The 14,655-nt window shown below is 47.0% G+C and overlaps 1 protein-coding gene across 1 annotated transcript in view; it reads left to right on the top strand.

Annotated features, from left to right (window-relative positions):
- Window positions 1–1,439: 1,439 nt before the first annotated feature.
- Xdh (xanthine dehydrogenase) overlaps window positions 1,440–14,655 on the top strand; it is a 64,150-nt gene continuing 50,934 nt past the window's right edge. Inside the window, exons 1-5 of the mRNA XM_047522902.1 lie at window positions 1,440–1,533; window positions 7,617–7,674; window positions 10,059–10,155; window positions 11,075–11,183; window positions 14,147–14,273. Of these exons, the coding sequence (XP_047378858.1) occupies window positions 1,492–1,533; window positions 7,617–7,674; window positions 10,059–10,155; window positions 11,075–11,183; window positions 14,147–14,273 (433 nt within the window). The 5' untranslated portion in view covers window positions 1,440–1,491. The remainder of the gene's footprint in view (window positions 1,534–7,616; window positions 7,675–10,058; window positions 10,156–11,074; window positions 11,184–14,146; window positions 14,274–14,655) is intronic.

The following is a 14,655-nucleotide window of genomic DNA, read 5'->3' on the forward strand; positions in this document are numbered from 1 at the left end:
TTGCTGTGGGGGGCTGCTCGGTTCTTTGCAGGATGTTCAGTCACACTCCTGGCTTCTGTCTTCTAGGCAGTAGCAACTCTCTCTCCCCAGTCCTGACGTCGAGACATATCTCATACGTTGCCAAATGACTCCTCAGGTGGAAAACCACCCTGGTTAACAACCACTGTCTTATACTGACCAGGCATTCCAGTGTGCTCTGGACTGAGGGATTTGCCAGGGGTTAAAACTGGGATAGTCTAGGGCAAAATGGGATGTTTGGTGATGATATGAGTAAAATTTCCTCTCCTGGGTGAATAACAGCTGGGCTAGGAGAGGGGTGGGTCGCTGACTCTGGGCAGTTTTCAGTGTCTCTGAGCTGTTGCTATACCAAGCACATCTGCCTAGTGTTCCTTTCTTCCCTCCACCTAGCCTGTCGAGGGTGTAGGGGACAGTCCCCTCAGGAAGCCCGGTTGAGTGGCTGTGCATGTTGTTAGAGGACTGAGAAGACCAGAGTGGAAGCTGGTGTGTGTGGGGGGGCAGCAGGCGGGTGCTGGACTACAGAGAGCCCATTGGTGCTGCTTGGGTGGACAGCACCCACGTACGTTTATACCAGGAGATTATGGTACTGGATGGAGGAAGGCTTTCAGCTCCGTTAATGTGATCTATGCCTATGTGGTACGTGCATTTTAATTTACTTGGCATTTTGCAACGTTTTAATGAGTGGTTCTGACAGCTTGTCAAGAACACTTTCTTGAGAGAAAATTAAAAAAAAAAAAATCCTCAAAAATGATTTGCTGCCAGGATTGTTTGCTGTGTTTTGGGAACACCTCTGCAACAGTGTTAAATATCTCATTTCTTTGCAAATTTGCAAGGTGCTTCTGAAGTAGCATTGTCCCTCAGCCTTCTGCTCTCTGTGTTTGTTGTTCTCCTGCCCCTTCACGGGGTGACGGCTGAGTTCTGGAGGAGCTAGGAGATATTTGAAGTCCAATGCTGGGCTTTGAGTCTGGCTCCCTGGGCTCCGTGTCTGTGACCTGTACACTCCACTGATTCATGGGAGACTGTGCTTGCTAGGCAGCACCACATCTTTGTTGCTGTAAACCTGAAGGGTGAAGTGACAAAGGTGGACGTGGAGGGGGTGAATCAGCTCCACGGCGGTCACTGGCAGTGGTGCTTGCTTGCAGCAAGACACAAGGGCAGCGCCCAAAGCCCACGGTCACCTGGCACCAAGACACAGGCCAACCACTCTCTGGAAGCATGTTCCCCTGTGCTCTTCTACACAGGTATAGAAGAGTGTGATTTGTGTGTAGGATTGTTTGCATTTTCCTGGGTTATGTAAACTAGTGGCTTTTGCCAAGAACTGTCTGTGCCCTGAAGCTGCGAGCTGGTTCTCTCCCATTGGCCAACTTGGTTTCATTTTATTGGGAGGCGTATCTCTCCAGCTGCAGAGCAGTGGTAACTGCCAGTGTCTCTTAGGAGTGAGGTACCTGGAGTTCAGGGACTCCACCTGTGACAATGACAGCAGATGAGTTGGTTTTCTTTGTGAATGGCAGAAAGGTAAGCAGGAGTTGACCTTAGGTTTGGAGTCCCTGCTCCTTGGGAGGGGACACGTGTCTCTGGAAGAGGCATGTTCTGCTTCTCTCTAGCCTGGTCCTTCTCGTTCTCCTCTCTTTAAAGGAGTTGCTGTGTTTGGGTGACATCGAGGCAAGAAGCCTTCCCAGTGCTAGGTCACAGGCCAGACACTTGAGGCACAAAGGAGTGGGTGGAGGGGAGAGGTCTGAGTGCCAGCTGCTTACTCTGCAGTAGTAGACACACTGGCAAAGCCAGGAAAGGGACAAAGTTCTGGGTGAGTCCAGAAGTGACCTACCACACCTATATTTCTAGATTATGATCCAGATATATCTTAATGATTTTGTGGCTTTCTTTACTGAGAGAAGAAATGGGAATATGTTTTTGTGCTAATATCAGAATATATAATGTTCACAGTCTTTGATTCTGATATATATATGCATATATGTATGTATGTATGTATATATATGCAACAGCTGGTTCTGATTGACAGTGTGGGGACACATACTGACACCTTGTGGCAAGTCATGATGTTTTTCGTAAAGGACACTCCTCCTTCCCGGATTTTCCCAATAAGTATTGCAAAACTCTTACCTGCTTGGATTAACTTCACTGGTGCACTGGGACCTAAGAAAGGTGGCATGGGTCAAGTCCTGGGGCACTGCAGCGGTGAGAATCTCTGCACTTTAATGCAGGTGCAGGGAGAGAGGGAGAGAAGCCGTGATGTCTCTCCAGCTTGTTTGCCCCCCTGCAGTGTTCCAGCTCCACACTGGAGAATGGAAAAGGTCACAGAAGAGTAGCCGCAGTTGTGCTTTGTAAATGGCCATGTAGTGTGAATCATGAATGTGCCCAAGGGGTCCTCGAAGAAGGGCAATTTTGTTGTTCTTGCTGTATTGACACTATTTCATTGAGTTGAGAAACTGAGCGACTTTTGAGGTAGTTCTGAAGAACGAGAATGTGCCTCCAGGATTCCCAGGGCTTACACCGTCCGGATGCATTTGGCGACTAGTGAGAGAATGGCATCAGTCGATTTAATGTCAGAGCTGCAAAGACTATTATCCAGTGGTGCCCCTGGGGGTGCTGGCGTTGTCTCTGAGATGCTTACTTTTCAGGGCTGGCACCTTGTGCCAAACCAAAAGGTAGGGCAAAGCTCCCAAGCTCTGGTAGTAAGCCTTTTGCATCCAACTTCTTAAACTTCTTTGCCTTCAGCAATTATAGCATAGAGACATAAGAAACAATTGTTCGAATTGGCTTCCTAGAGATGTTCTTACCCAAAGACATCTTCTCCAGAATTTTGTAAGTGATTTTAAAAAATATCTTCAGTGGTAGATGGACACAATACCTTTATTTTGATTATTTATTTGTGGTGCTGAGGAACGAACTCAGTGCTTCACACATACTAGGCAAGTGCTCTACCACTGAGCTACAACACCAGCCCCTTACAAGTGATTTTTACAGAGAGTGAGTAGTTGGATCCAGGGACTTCCAAAACTATGCCTTACCCTAAGGTCTTATTATTTAGTAAGCCATCAATTTATGTGTGATAGCATATGGTCCTGGTCTTCTTCAGGGATAGCTTGCTGTTATGCTCTGCATCTAGATGGGAGTATTTCAAGGTAAACCGACCTGGTAAAAAATGTTTTCCCTTGAACTTTATTTTCAGTTTAGGAAAGTAATCTTAAATTTTTAGAGGGCATCATTATATCATACCCTACTATCTCTCTGGAAGTGTCTACTACTGCCAGATTCTGTGATGAATGGTCATGTCTGTAATTTATGAAGATAGGGCCTCTTGAGAAACTACTAGAAAGATGGAGAGGCAGTGCAGAGTAATGACATAAAGGCAGTGCTGTAAAAACAAGGCCCGGTGAGGGAACCCTGGGCAAATAAAGGCAGCTACGAGTGAGCTTGTTCTGCTTCTATTCTTGGGTTGTTTCAGACCTTTTGTTATAGGATACTGTGCAAAGTAGTTACCAAAGAAAGTGTCAAAACTAGGTGACTTGTTTTTTGTTTGTTTGTTTATTTTGGTACTGGGGATTGAGCCCCAGGGCACTTAACCTCTGAGCCACATCCCCAGTCCTATTTATTTTTCATTTTGAGACAGGATCTTGCTAAGTTGCTTAGGGCCTTGCTAAGTTGATGAGGCTCACTTTGAACTTATGGTCCTCCTGCCTCAGTCTCCCTAGTTGCTGAGATTACAGGCGTGCTTGGTGACTCGTTTTTAAATGTGAGCCTCTTACACTGCTTGCTCTGTCCAGGACTCTGTCTCCCCTAGCTGGGGTCTAGAGAGGGTGCTAGATGTAAAACATCAAACACCCTCAGGACCTTCTGGGATGGGACAGGCCTGGGTGATTACAGCTCTCAGATCTTCCGGTCTAGAGTCAGAGTCAGAATCAGAGGAAAAGAGTCCCTAAGAATTTTATTATTGCAACAATAGTCCTTTTGGGCAGTTGCTGAGTAGTCACTCTGTTTAGCGGAGATGGTGGCACTTAAGTCCAGGAGGATTTGGCAGGTAGGGTGCAGTTGAAGTTATCCAGGAGGGACTCCACAGGAACCATAAGCGGGCTAGAAAGAGCTTCCCCTGGGCTCTCACTCACTGGCTCCCTCATGTGGCCAACATTTATCAAGCTCCTTCCAAGGCCTGAGCACAGGACAAGTTACTGGAAGAATACCACCTCTGAGACCAGTCACTTGCCATTTGAGAAACCACGGACGAGGGAAGTAATGTGTTCCAAATTTATTTTACAGGAAACTGGTTCCATGAAATATTATTCTTGGATACTCTCAAAGCTCTTAGCATAGTACTTGGTACGTAGTAAATGCCCAATTAATGTGGGTGGAATGAATGGATAGATATTAAAAGCCCTGAGAAATCCTGAATTAAAGAAATCTATTTTTAAATCGGATATTTTAAAATTATTTTAAATTTACAGAAAAGTTGCAAGAAGACTACAAAGAAATATTAAGTACCCTTTCCTCAAAAACTGCTAACCTTTGGCCATATTTGCTTTATCCTGCAAACATGCACATATGCAGAGATGTACAGAGATGTACAGATGTGTATAAGTATGCACATAATTTTATATAAAGTAAACATTTTTTCTGAAATATTTGAGAGTAAGGTTTGTACATCATGTCCCTTTACTTCAAATCCCTAAGAATAAGAACGTTCCTAGAAAGTGAGAGTTCATTTATATAATTCAGGAAAATTATCTTTGATATAATACTGTTATCTATGGATCTTTTGCAAAATTATAATTCTCCCAATAACATCATTCTTTCCCACTCTCTGCTCCCATTCCAGAATCCAGGGCCATGCCTTGTGGTTAGTTGTCCTGGTTCTCCAGTGTCCTTTAACTCAAAACAGCACCTGTTTTCCTTTGTCGTTCATGACATTACGTTTCTGAAGGGAACAAGTCAGTTATTTGTTCCAATGTTCCTCGGGTTGAGTTTATCTCATGCTTTCTTGTAATTAGATTCTGAGTCAGCTTTTGGGGCAGGAATTCCACCCAAGGATTGTATCTTTCTCAGTGCCTTCTCTAAGGGAGAACGTGATGTCAGGTTTTCCCATTATTATGACATGAACTTTGATCTCTTGGCGAACGTGGGGTCCACCAGATTCCTTCCCTGGAAGTAACTCTTTTTACCTTTATAATTAATCATCCACAAACAGGTACTTTGAGATTATATAGATATCTTGTTCATCAAACTTTAATCCACCAGTTTTAGCATCCACTAATGATTAACTAGATTAATTGTTGTGCTGATTACGAGATGGCTAATCATTGATTAATTAATATTCTTCTGTCAGAAATAGCTTTCTCTTCTCTTCCATTTGTATGTTTATTAATTATTCATTTGGATTCATGGACTTTAATTTTATTTAATGGGCTATAATTCATTATAACTATTATTTCTCTTGATGCTTGAGTTTTCCCAGAGCAATCTACTCAGCCCAACTTTTCATAAATCCATTTCCTCACCAAATGTTTTTTCCTGGGAATACCCATCAGCACCCTGTTGAGAGAGTGTTCCCTGGAGTACCCGGTGGGAAATCCTGCAGCCACACTGTGAGAGTAGCCTGGCCATTCTCTGTATGAATTCAGTGGAGGGTGGACCACCTGTAGCTGGGGTGATGTGGGAAGCCCTAACCAGGCAAGTGTTTGGGATCTCTTGTGAAGTCAAGACACACATGTAAGAGGACAAAAATGCTGAAATGGGAGGTGGGAGATAGAGCTTTAGTGCATGACAGGAGAAAGAAATAACATGGAGGGAAATAGCAACCCAAGAGGCTCTTACTGCTGTGTGGGGTCGCGGGGGAAGGCGATGAGACCATTATTATTTGCATTTATGATTTTTCCTCCAAGAGAATAAAAGTGGCTCCTTGTGTGAACTTTGTAGTCAGGATATTGAACCAACTGGGCTCAAGGGGTATAATCATATGAGACAATTAACTTTATCTCCCACTTTCCTTTAAGCTTTATTCAAAGGGCAGACTCTTGGCAGTTTTATAAACTTTTTGATTAGTTGAAGTCAATAAAAAGAGCCACAATATCTAAGTTGCCAAATGCAGCCTCAACTCAGGATGGCATGGGGAGGGTAACAAGAAAGTGCTCATTCATTCATTGGTACCGTTGTAGGACGGCTTCTGGCCTCCAGGGCCTGTCAGCTGTTTGGAGCTGACACTTGCCCTCCTCCTGCAATGACTTTCAGGGTTCTTCCGGGGCTACCTCAGGGAGCATTCGTTTGTATGTCTCATGCCAAGAGTGATGTGCTTTTCTCTGGCTGGCCGCTCTCCCTCAGCCTCCAGGGTAGGAGATCCACTCCACACAGATTCCCTATCAGAGGGCTCCTCACCTGCCTTCGGCAGTCTTTTTATTTTTATTTTTAATATATTTTTAGCTGTAGATGGACACAATACCTTTATTTTGTATATTCATTTTTTTAATGTGGTGCTAAGGATCGAACCCTGTGCCTCACAGATGCCAGGCAAGTGCTCTACCACGGAGCCACAACCCCAGCCCTCTGGCAGTCTTTTTTGAGAATAATTTTCAATAATCTCCAAGCCAGTTCTACCTCATGGATGGCCAGGACTCAGTTCATGGCTACCCACATCCTGGGCTCGGCCACTGTAGGAGTGTGCACTGATCTCAGTTTGAGCTTAACGAGGAGTTCAAGTGTATCCTCGCTCGTTTCTCATTTTATGTTAAGTCCGTCTAGAGCTCTTTCGATGTGCCAGACTACCATATCCCCTGTACTGCAAAGGTGGCATCGTGGCTTCACGTGTAGTGAAAGAAATGTCCTGAGTTTGAGGTGTAAGTCAGATACCTTCTTTTCTTTCACTTTAGGAAACTGCGTGACCCGGTACAGTTCTCTCTAAAGAAGCCCTTATCACAAATTTTCTCCCTCAGTCATCTCAATAACCCAGAACAATCCTGGTGACGCATGAGGAGTACTGAAGGAGGTCTTCATAGACTTCCTTTGACAACTCACGCTGGGGATGAGCCTCTCACTCTATAAAGAGACCTTTTTTCTACCTTATTGAGCATACTGATGGGTCTTTGACTTGAGATTTCTCCTCCGTTTCCAACATACGTTTATGCTACTTGCTATGAATCCCCATTACATCCACAATTCTGTGATGAGCACCAGCCACAGGTCGGCTTTCTCCAGCCACACACCGGGTGGTGTGCACTCAGACACAAAACCAGAGTCTGCATCTGGACCCTCTCAGATGTCCCTGGCATTCACAGGTGTGATCCAGAAGGAGAGAGGAGATGATGTGCTTGCCTTGGAGGAGGCTTTGCCCTGGTCAGCCCAGGACGGCAGGGGCTGAGCTGAGCACTATGATAAAATTTTAGGAATTAAGGTGTGAGCATGTACGAATTCTGGCTTGTAGTTCCTCTGTTCATTCTTACGGAATTGCCAAGAAAACTAATTGGTTTTCATTATCTATTTAGCATATCTCTGCTAATTCTACCAATTCTTGGATGAGACCTGGAAGGGAGAAATCAATTGCAGAAGGATGGTCAAGTACACTCATAATGCATTTTTCTTTCATTTTTCGTTAGGTGGTAGAGAAAAATGCAGATCCAGAAACCACCCTTTTGGTCTACTTGAGAAGAAAGCGTATCCTGACATTGAAGTGGGGGTGAGGGAACAGCGGGGAGGGGTCTCACTTTCTAGGGTTGTTTCATTTCCTCGTGATGAGTAGGGCAGCCGTGAGGCGTGGAGGAAAGAGCACTGGATCAGCAGTCTGGATACTTGTGTTTAGCTGCAGTGGTGTCACTCAGTACTGTGTGACTTTGTGCAGCCATTGAGCTCCCTGCATCTGAAGCTCTTTGTTCCTGAATAAGAGGATTGTTAGCGATCTCCTTTGAGAGCTCTTCCAGCTAAGAGTTGAGTACTTCCAATGTTTGATGCTGTGTCTGAAAAAGACCTTCTCTAGTCCTGGTGGGCTTCAAGGTTACTTCCCCATGGGTGGAGTGGGTCTTTCCTCAGCTGACATTTGCTTGATACATAAGTGAACTTCCTGTAGAACTTTTCCAGCTCTGTCTGGGTGGAGGAAGACAAGGGGAGGGGTGAGGGGGCCTGGGATGGAAACCGTGGTAGTGGCAGACCCTGGGAGGCATCAAGAGCAGGGAACTCCTCAGGGGAGACTTGAGGTGCTGCTCTGCACTCAGCGTGGGGAGGACTCCTGTAAAATCCTCCCTACTTTTTGTTCTTACAGAGTATTTAAGTATCCTGAGACCCTGGATCAAAACTACCAAAAATAATAATGGGTGCTTACATTTAGTGAGTACTTACTATGCACAGGCAGAGTTCAAGGTGGTTTGCAAGCTGATCTCACTTAATTTCCAGAGCAGTCCCGTGGAAGTGTACCACTCCCCTTCAACAGGGGAGGGAGCGAGGCCTGGGTGGTGTGATGTGACCTGCCTTACTAGTGTATTCTGGGCAAAGGTGGCAGAGGCTGTTGACCTCTCAACCATACCAAACTCTCCAGGGGTCTGTTGTCCTGACATCTGTTAAGGAATCCCTCCTCCCAAAGGGGTATCTGGTGGCTCTTTGCAGTGATATGTTTGAGGACAACAAAGACTTGTTCAAAACTCTCGGAAGTGACTCTGGAACCCCTGGCCTAGACTGTGGCTCACTGTTCTCTCATTAGACAGCATAGTGCTTGGCTTTGGTGACTGGAGACTCACAGTAGATGAACCTGGTGACTTTTGCAGCAGAGGATGCAGTGGGTCAGATCAGGGGACTGCGCAGAGCTCCATTTCCAGCCCATCTGCCTGGGAGGTCTGGGAGGAGGCCTCCCAGGTCCCAGGTGCCGAGATCAGTTTCAGTTTTCTACTAGTTTCAATTTTCATTTTGAAGGCCCATGAGCTTCAGAAATTCCTGAATAGCAGTGAACTTTTGGAAAGGTCAAAGTGCAAGTGAAATCCAAAACTGAAAATTGGCAAGTAAAGTCCTTGCCTCTGATTGTCATCGGTGCTGAAGTTCACTTTGTGCGAGTTCCCAGTAAGAGAGAAGACCCTTGATTTCTACCCTGGCTTCTAGATAGATCCACAGGTCAGAATACCTTGCTAGACTTCCAGTTTCCCCTCCCCGTCTTCATGCACTCCTGCGGGTGTCTGAACTGCAGATAACTGCGTCTATCTTGACTGTGAACAAAAATAATAATAATAATTCAGGACACAGAAAGCATTCTTCAGGTGTGCTTGGAGAGGTGGCATGGGGAAGGAGGCATACCCCAAATCTGATGACCCTTGGGGCCCTAACAAGCAAGGGAGCACTTGTACAGCCCATGTTACATCTTGGGTCTTAGTGTACTTTTATTTTGTTTGTTACTCTGTGAGAAAATCATAGTTCCTACCCCACCTGCTAGCCAAATTGTTGTGAAGATCATCTGGGTGTAAATGCTTTTCAAGTATATGATCTGCATCACTGTTAGCTGCTCATTGTATCTTAAATGAAGGAAGTGACAGGTGATAATAATCTCAGTTCCCTCCATCTTCAGTAGAGGGCTGAGGGGAGTAGGCAGTTAGAGTCCTGTAGGGAGGCCTGTGGGACTCAGAGAAAGTGCCCACCCAATTGCTGTTCTCTAGAATAGCCCACTAGTTAGGCAAAGTAGCGGACTGTCTTTCCATAGTGCATCTAAGTGCAGGGCCCGATTCTGATTTCTGGTCTCAAAAAGTCTTTAATTTCCACTTGCACATATCATGGACTGGACATTTGAAAGCCTCTGATCTAGCTCTAATCCTGGGACTTTATCAGCCCTAAAGGCATCCCCGGAGATGCTGTTGGATGGGAGCCTGCCATCTCACTCTTCTGTCCCTGGGCTGCGTCGTGTGTCCTCTGAGTGAGGAGGCCACGTCTCTGCTGCCTCCCAGGTGGAGGGCCCTGAGCCCTGTGTGGGGATGGAAGAGGTGATCCCTGAGGCTCTGCCCAGGCATTCCCAGCAACCCTGAAGTCTCCTTCCCCAAGTTCCTGTTCCTTAACTTGTGACCACACAGTGGGGCTGAGCGGGACCAAGCTCGGCTGTGGAGAAGGGGGCTGTGGGGCTTGCACAGTGATGCTCTCCAAGTATGATCGTTTCCAGAACAAGATCGTGTATCCTTTGCCTGCTGCCTGATTGTCCCCGTGAGGGCCAAGATGCAGCACCAGCTTGTGAGTGAGTATGTGAGCGTGTGCATGCATGTGCACAGGTCTGTGTTTCTGAGCAAGCTCTGACCATGGGCAGGGAGGCTGCACAATGATGTCCTAGCAAGTAACTTCCTGGCCTGTGACTGTTGACCAGGCTGTGAATTGTTGTTGAAATGACTTTTCTAAAATCAGGCTCACGTCTCATCCCATAGGTTCCTCTGGAAACGCTCCACACAGCCCCTGATGGAGTCATCTCCTCCATGGGGCGCCCCAGCTCTCCCCTCCAGTTTTCCTCCTCATCAAATGCCCCAGCTCTCCTTTCGGGCCAAGGCAATTGTGAGCTCCCCATGCCCCAGGCCTACTCCTTCTTGATCTTGGCATAAGCTTTTTCCCAAGACGTGAATGTCTTTTTTCCAGGACTTCTCCACCTGGCTCTTTAGGACTGGGCCAAAACACCACCCCCTCCAGGTAACCTTCCTTGACCTCCCAAGACAGGGTTAAGTGTCCCTTGTCTGCGTGAATTTCAAAGTGCCCCATGCACAGCCCTCCTGAAGCAATTACCTTGAGATTTTTAAATCACCCACTTCTATTTTCCTGGGTTGAATGCAAGCTTTGAAGGACGGAGATTCCATCTCATTCATCTTCATCCTGAAAGCCCTCAGCAGAGTGCTAGCACACATATGGCGCTCAGTCATGGATGTTGATCGTATATATATGAGAACAAGTAATGGCTAAAGGAAGGGAGGTGAGGAAGCTCTAGAGGAAGCTCTATCCAAGGTGCTGGGGTCTCCTGTTTCCCTCTCTTTCCCTGCAAGGAGTCCCCCAGGCCCCATACTGCTCTGATGACCTAAGTGGACAATGGAATGACCTTAATCTGGGGTTTTAGCCATTTTTCTGCCAATGCCTGCCTGGCCCCCATCTGCTCCTTGCACCATGTTGCTGTGACGACTGTGGAAGGAATAGGAAGCACCAAGACGCGGCTGCATCCCGTGCAGGTAAGCAGAGGGAAGGAGCTGTGCTCTTGGGGTCAGACATTTTTTCAGGAAGGCTTAGGTCAAACTGCAGACTGGTTTTGGGTTGTCAGGTGGAATTTCACAGCCAGAACAAAGGAGAAGTTGTGCCCCTGGTCACCTTCTCATCTTCTCTGGGTGCTGTGAGATGGAGAGCAGGCCCCCTAACCCAAAGCTCCCTCCTGAGGCTGGACTGAACCTAAGATTGCATGACCTTAAGGGAACCAATGGATCAACTGGATCTGGTGACCAGGGTGGTCCAGCTGCACCAGAATGCAAGAAGGAGGGGTGCTTCCTCACCTTGTTCCCCAGTGTGCCTAGGAAACCCTCAGGCCTCCCAGATTCCAAATTCTCTGTGCCCCTTGATTATGGCTGATCTACCCTCCATTCCTTGGAGTGGCAATTCTAGTGGCACCTTCATTTCCCGACCACAGGTAATACAAGTGTACTGTCAAGCTCCATCCTCATTAGGATGGAGGTCATCAAGTGCTAGGTGAGATAATAGAGATGCGCGAGTGCCCGACCAAGGCTTTCCATCTGCTTTCAGGTAGAATCAGACCACCTGAAAATGGATTAAAATTGGGAACACTTTCGGAGAGAGTGGTCAATAATCTGAGGAGTTTCTGGAGAGGATCAGGACACTCTTAGGTCAAGTGGAAACAAGTGGGAGCAGAGCACTATGGGAAGGAAAGGCCTTTGTTTGGTTTGGGGAAATTGAGTCAGGAACACATTGGGATTTTACAATCACTAAAGGTTCCAAAAGGTAAGCCCAGGCCTTAATCCTCCCTTGGTCAGTTGAGGGGACGTGTTGTTTAGGAGACCAGGCCTTCCGTGGTACCTTTAGTGACATCATGGAGCAAGGGCCTCCAGCTGAGCGAGCTGGCTCTGTCTGTAGGTCAGGGGAGGGTGGGGTGGTGTTGCTTCACCTCTATCATTTTATTTCTTAGGCAGGAAATGGGGAAATAGCTCAACTTGTCCAACCTGTGGAAGGTGTGAGAAGAGTAATTAGGGCTTGTCATTTCTTCAAAACAAACGAAGAAAAGAATGAATAAACACAGGAGCAGTTTAAACCCCTGCCTTTCCTGTAGTTCAGACCTTATTCCTGATGCACCAACTGAGCAAGGGAGTTGGATTTCACTTCTTATCCACTCATGTGTTTCTCTTGGTTTCAAGACACTACGTTCCTGCTTTTCCTCCCTCCTCTACGTCAGCATCTCGCGCTGGCTCCTCCTCTGCTCTGGCTCTGCTGCGGCAGGGTCTGGGCTGCGCCCTCGACCCCTTTGCTTCTCCGGGCTCACACTCTCTATCAGGGAGTTTGGCCCCTGGCACATGACACGCACGCCTACACCTTCAGCTCCGACCTCCCCTCAGGTAGACTCACTTCCAGCTGCCTACTCGTCACCACTCCATGAATGGCTGACCTCAAGCTCATCCAAACCTGGCTTCCCCCCAACTTCTCCCTTCACAGGCTTCCTCCACCCAGTCGCTCAAGATAAAAATCTAGGAGTCGCCTTTAGTTCTTTTTCTCAAACGCCACATCCAATTCATCCAGAAGTGAGGTCCCCTCTACCCTCCAGACCTCTAACGACATCTTCATCCCCTCACTTGTCACTATTGCTACTTGGGCCCAGCCACCCTCCTCTTTTGTCTGACGCCCTATTTCCAATCCTGCTCCCTGCAACCCATCCCCCACCCGGGAGCCCGAGTGAGTCTTTAAATGCATAAATTAGATCACACACTTCCTGCTGAAAATCCCTAATAGCTTCCCATCACACCCTGATAAAGATCCCAATCCCAACCCTGGCATGTGAAGAGCTGCTTCCAGCCATTCTCTGGAGTCCCAGCGGGTCCACCCACGCTGGCCTTTCGTCAAATCTAGCATGTCAGGCTTGTTCTGTGCCCACGGCCTTCTCACTGCTGCCCTCTCTCCCTGGAATATGCTCTTCTCTGATTCAAATAGTGTTATTTAATTCCGCTTAAAGGGCCCCTTTCAGAGTGGCTTTTTCTGACCACTGTGATCAGTCACCATTGCTTGGATCATGTCCTCCTGTACAAGCTCTGTGTACAAACTCTCCACCCGGGATTTTCTTCTTTGTCAGTTTTCCTTGTTAGCACGTGGGCTTTGGAGATCTCTCCTTGTCTCTCCTCTTCACTGTTCTGTTTCCAGTGCCTTTGCTGTGCCTGGTGCCTGACAGATTCATAAAATCTATTAATTTTTTCATAAAAATCAATTAATATTGATTGGAATTAATCAACACTAATGCTAATAAGTTTTGAGCACTAATCAGAGTACTAAGGTTATAATATTCTGGCAATTTTATTTAACACAAGAGAGACTCCCAAGAGACCAAAAAGAAAAAGAAGAATAGAGAAGAAAGCCATGTGAATGAGGAAAAACTCCTTAGAGTAAAAATCTTCCTGCTTTGAGTGGGAATCCTGTGGCTTTCGATGCATAGAGTATATTCATTTTGACTTATTTTCCAATTCTCCGGCTTCCCCTGGAGTTTCAGTGTTGCCTCCACTTCAGAACACAGGAATGCAGCTCTAGTTTGGAATTAGAGACACTCTTCTGGTCTCCAGGAGCGCCAGTTGAGCTGGACCGCAGGGTAGTGTAGTCAAAGGAACACAGCACGGCTCTTTCATTCACCATGTGAAAGTTCTTATATTTCCTGGGCCTGCTTCCCAGAATAGTCTCTGCTCTTCAATGGGCTTGCCTACCACTCATAACATTGACTGACTGCCTCCCTTATGCTAGGTACAGGTCAAGAGTTCTATATGAATTATCTCATTAAATCCTTAGAAGGAAAGAGTAGGATGGTCCTCATCCTGTAGACCAGGTGCCTCTCACGGGGCTGTGACCTAATGGCTTCGCTGTTTCAGGGGAGTTCTGCAGGGGGTGGGGGAGGGGTTCTGCCAACCCATGCATCTGGTTCATCTGTTCCTTTCAGGAGAGAATTGCAAAAAGCCATGGCTCCCAGTGCGGGTTCTGCACCCCTGGCATCGTCATGAGCATGTACACGTTGCTCCGAAATGAGCCAGAGCCCACCATGGAGGAGATTGAGAATGCCTTCCAAGGTACTGGCCTTCAGGCACAGCCAAGGGGGTGGAGTGGCAGATGGGACCCGGAGGGGGCCGGTCAGCACAGGGCCAGGGTGACAGCCAGGAATAGGCTAGAAGTGTCAGAACACCCTTTGAAGGAAAGGCTCAGGCCACCCCAGTGCAGCGGCCAAGATCTTCCATAAAGTTAGTTTCTCCAGTTTGGAGAATACTCGGTTGGCTTAGAGACCTTCTGGGGTCCCCTGCTTTCTGAAATGTCTTCCTGCTCCTCTCTATCATTGGGTGGCCTTGGCACTGGGCAGCTGGCATGGAAGTTCACTTGGGAAACTGCACAGAGTCTGGTGACATGGCTTCCTCCCATCAGTTTCCACCAGATCAGGATTCTTCAGGGCACAGACCA

The sequence above is a fragment of the Sciurus carolinensis genome, chromosome 13, assembly GCF_902686445.1.
Source record: "Sciurus carolinensis chromosome 13, mSciCar1.2, whole genome shotgun sequence".
NCBI classification, from domain to species: Eukaryota; Metazoa; Chordata; class Mammalia; order Rodentia; family Sciuridae; genus Sciurus; species Sciurus carolinensis.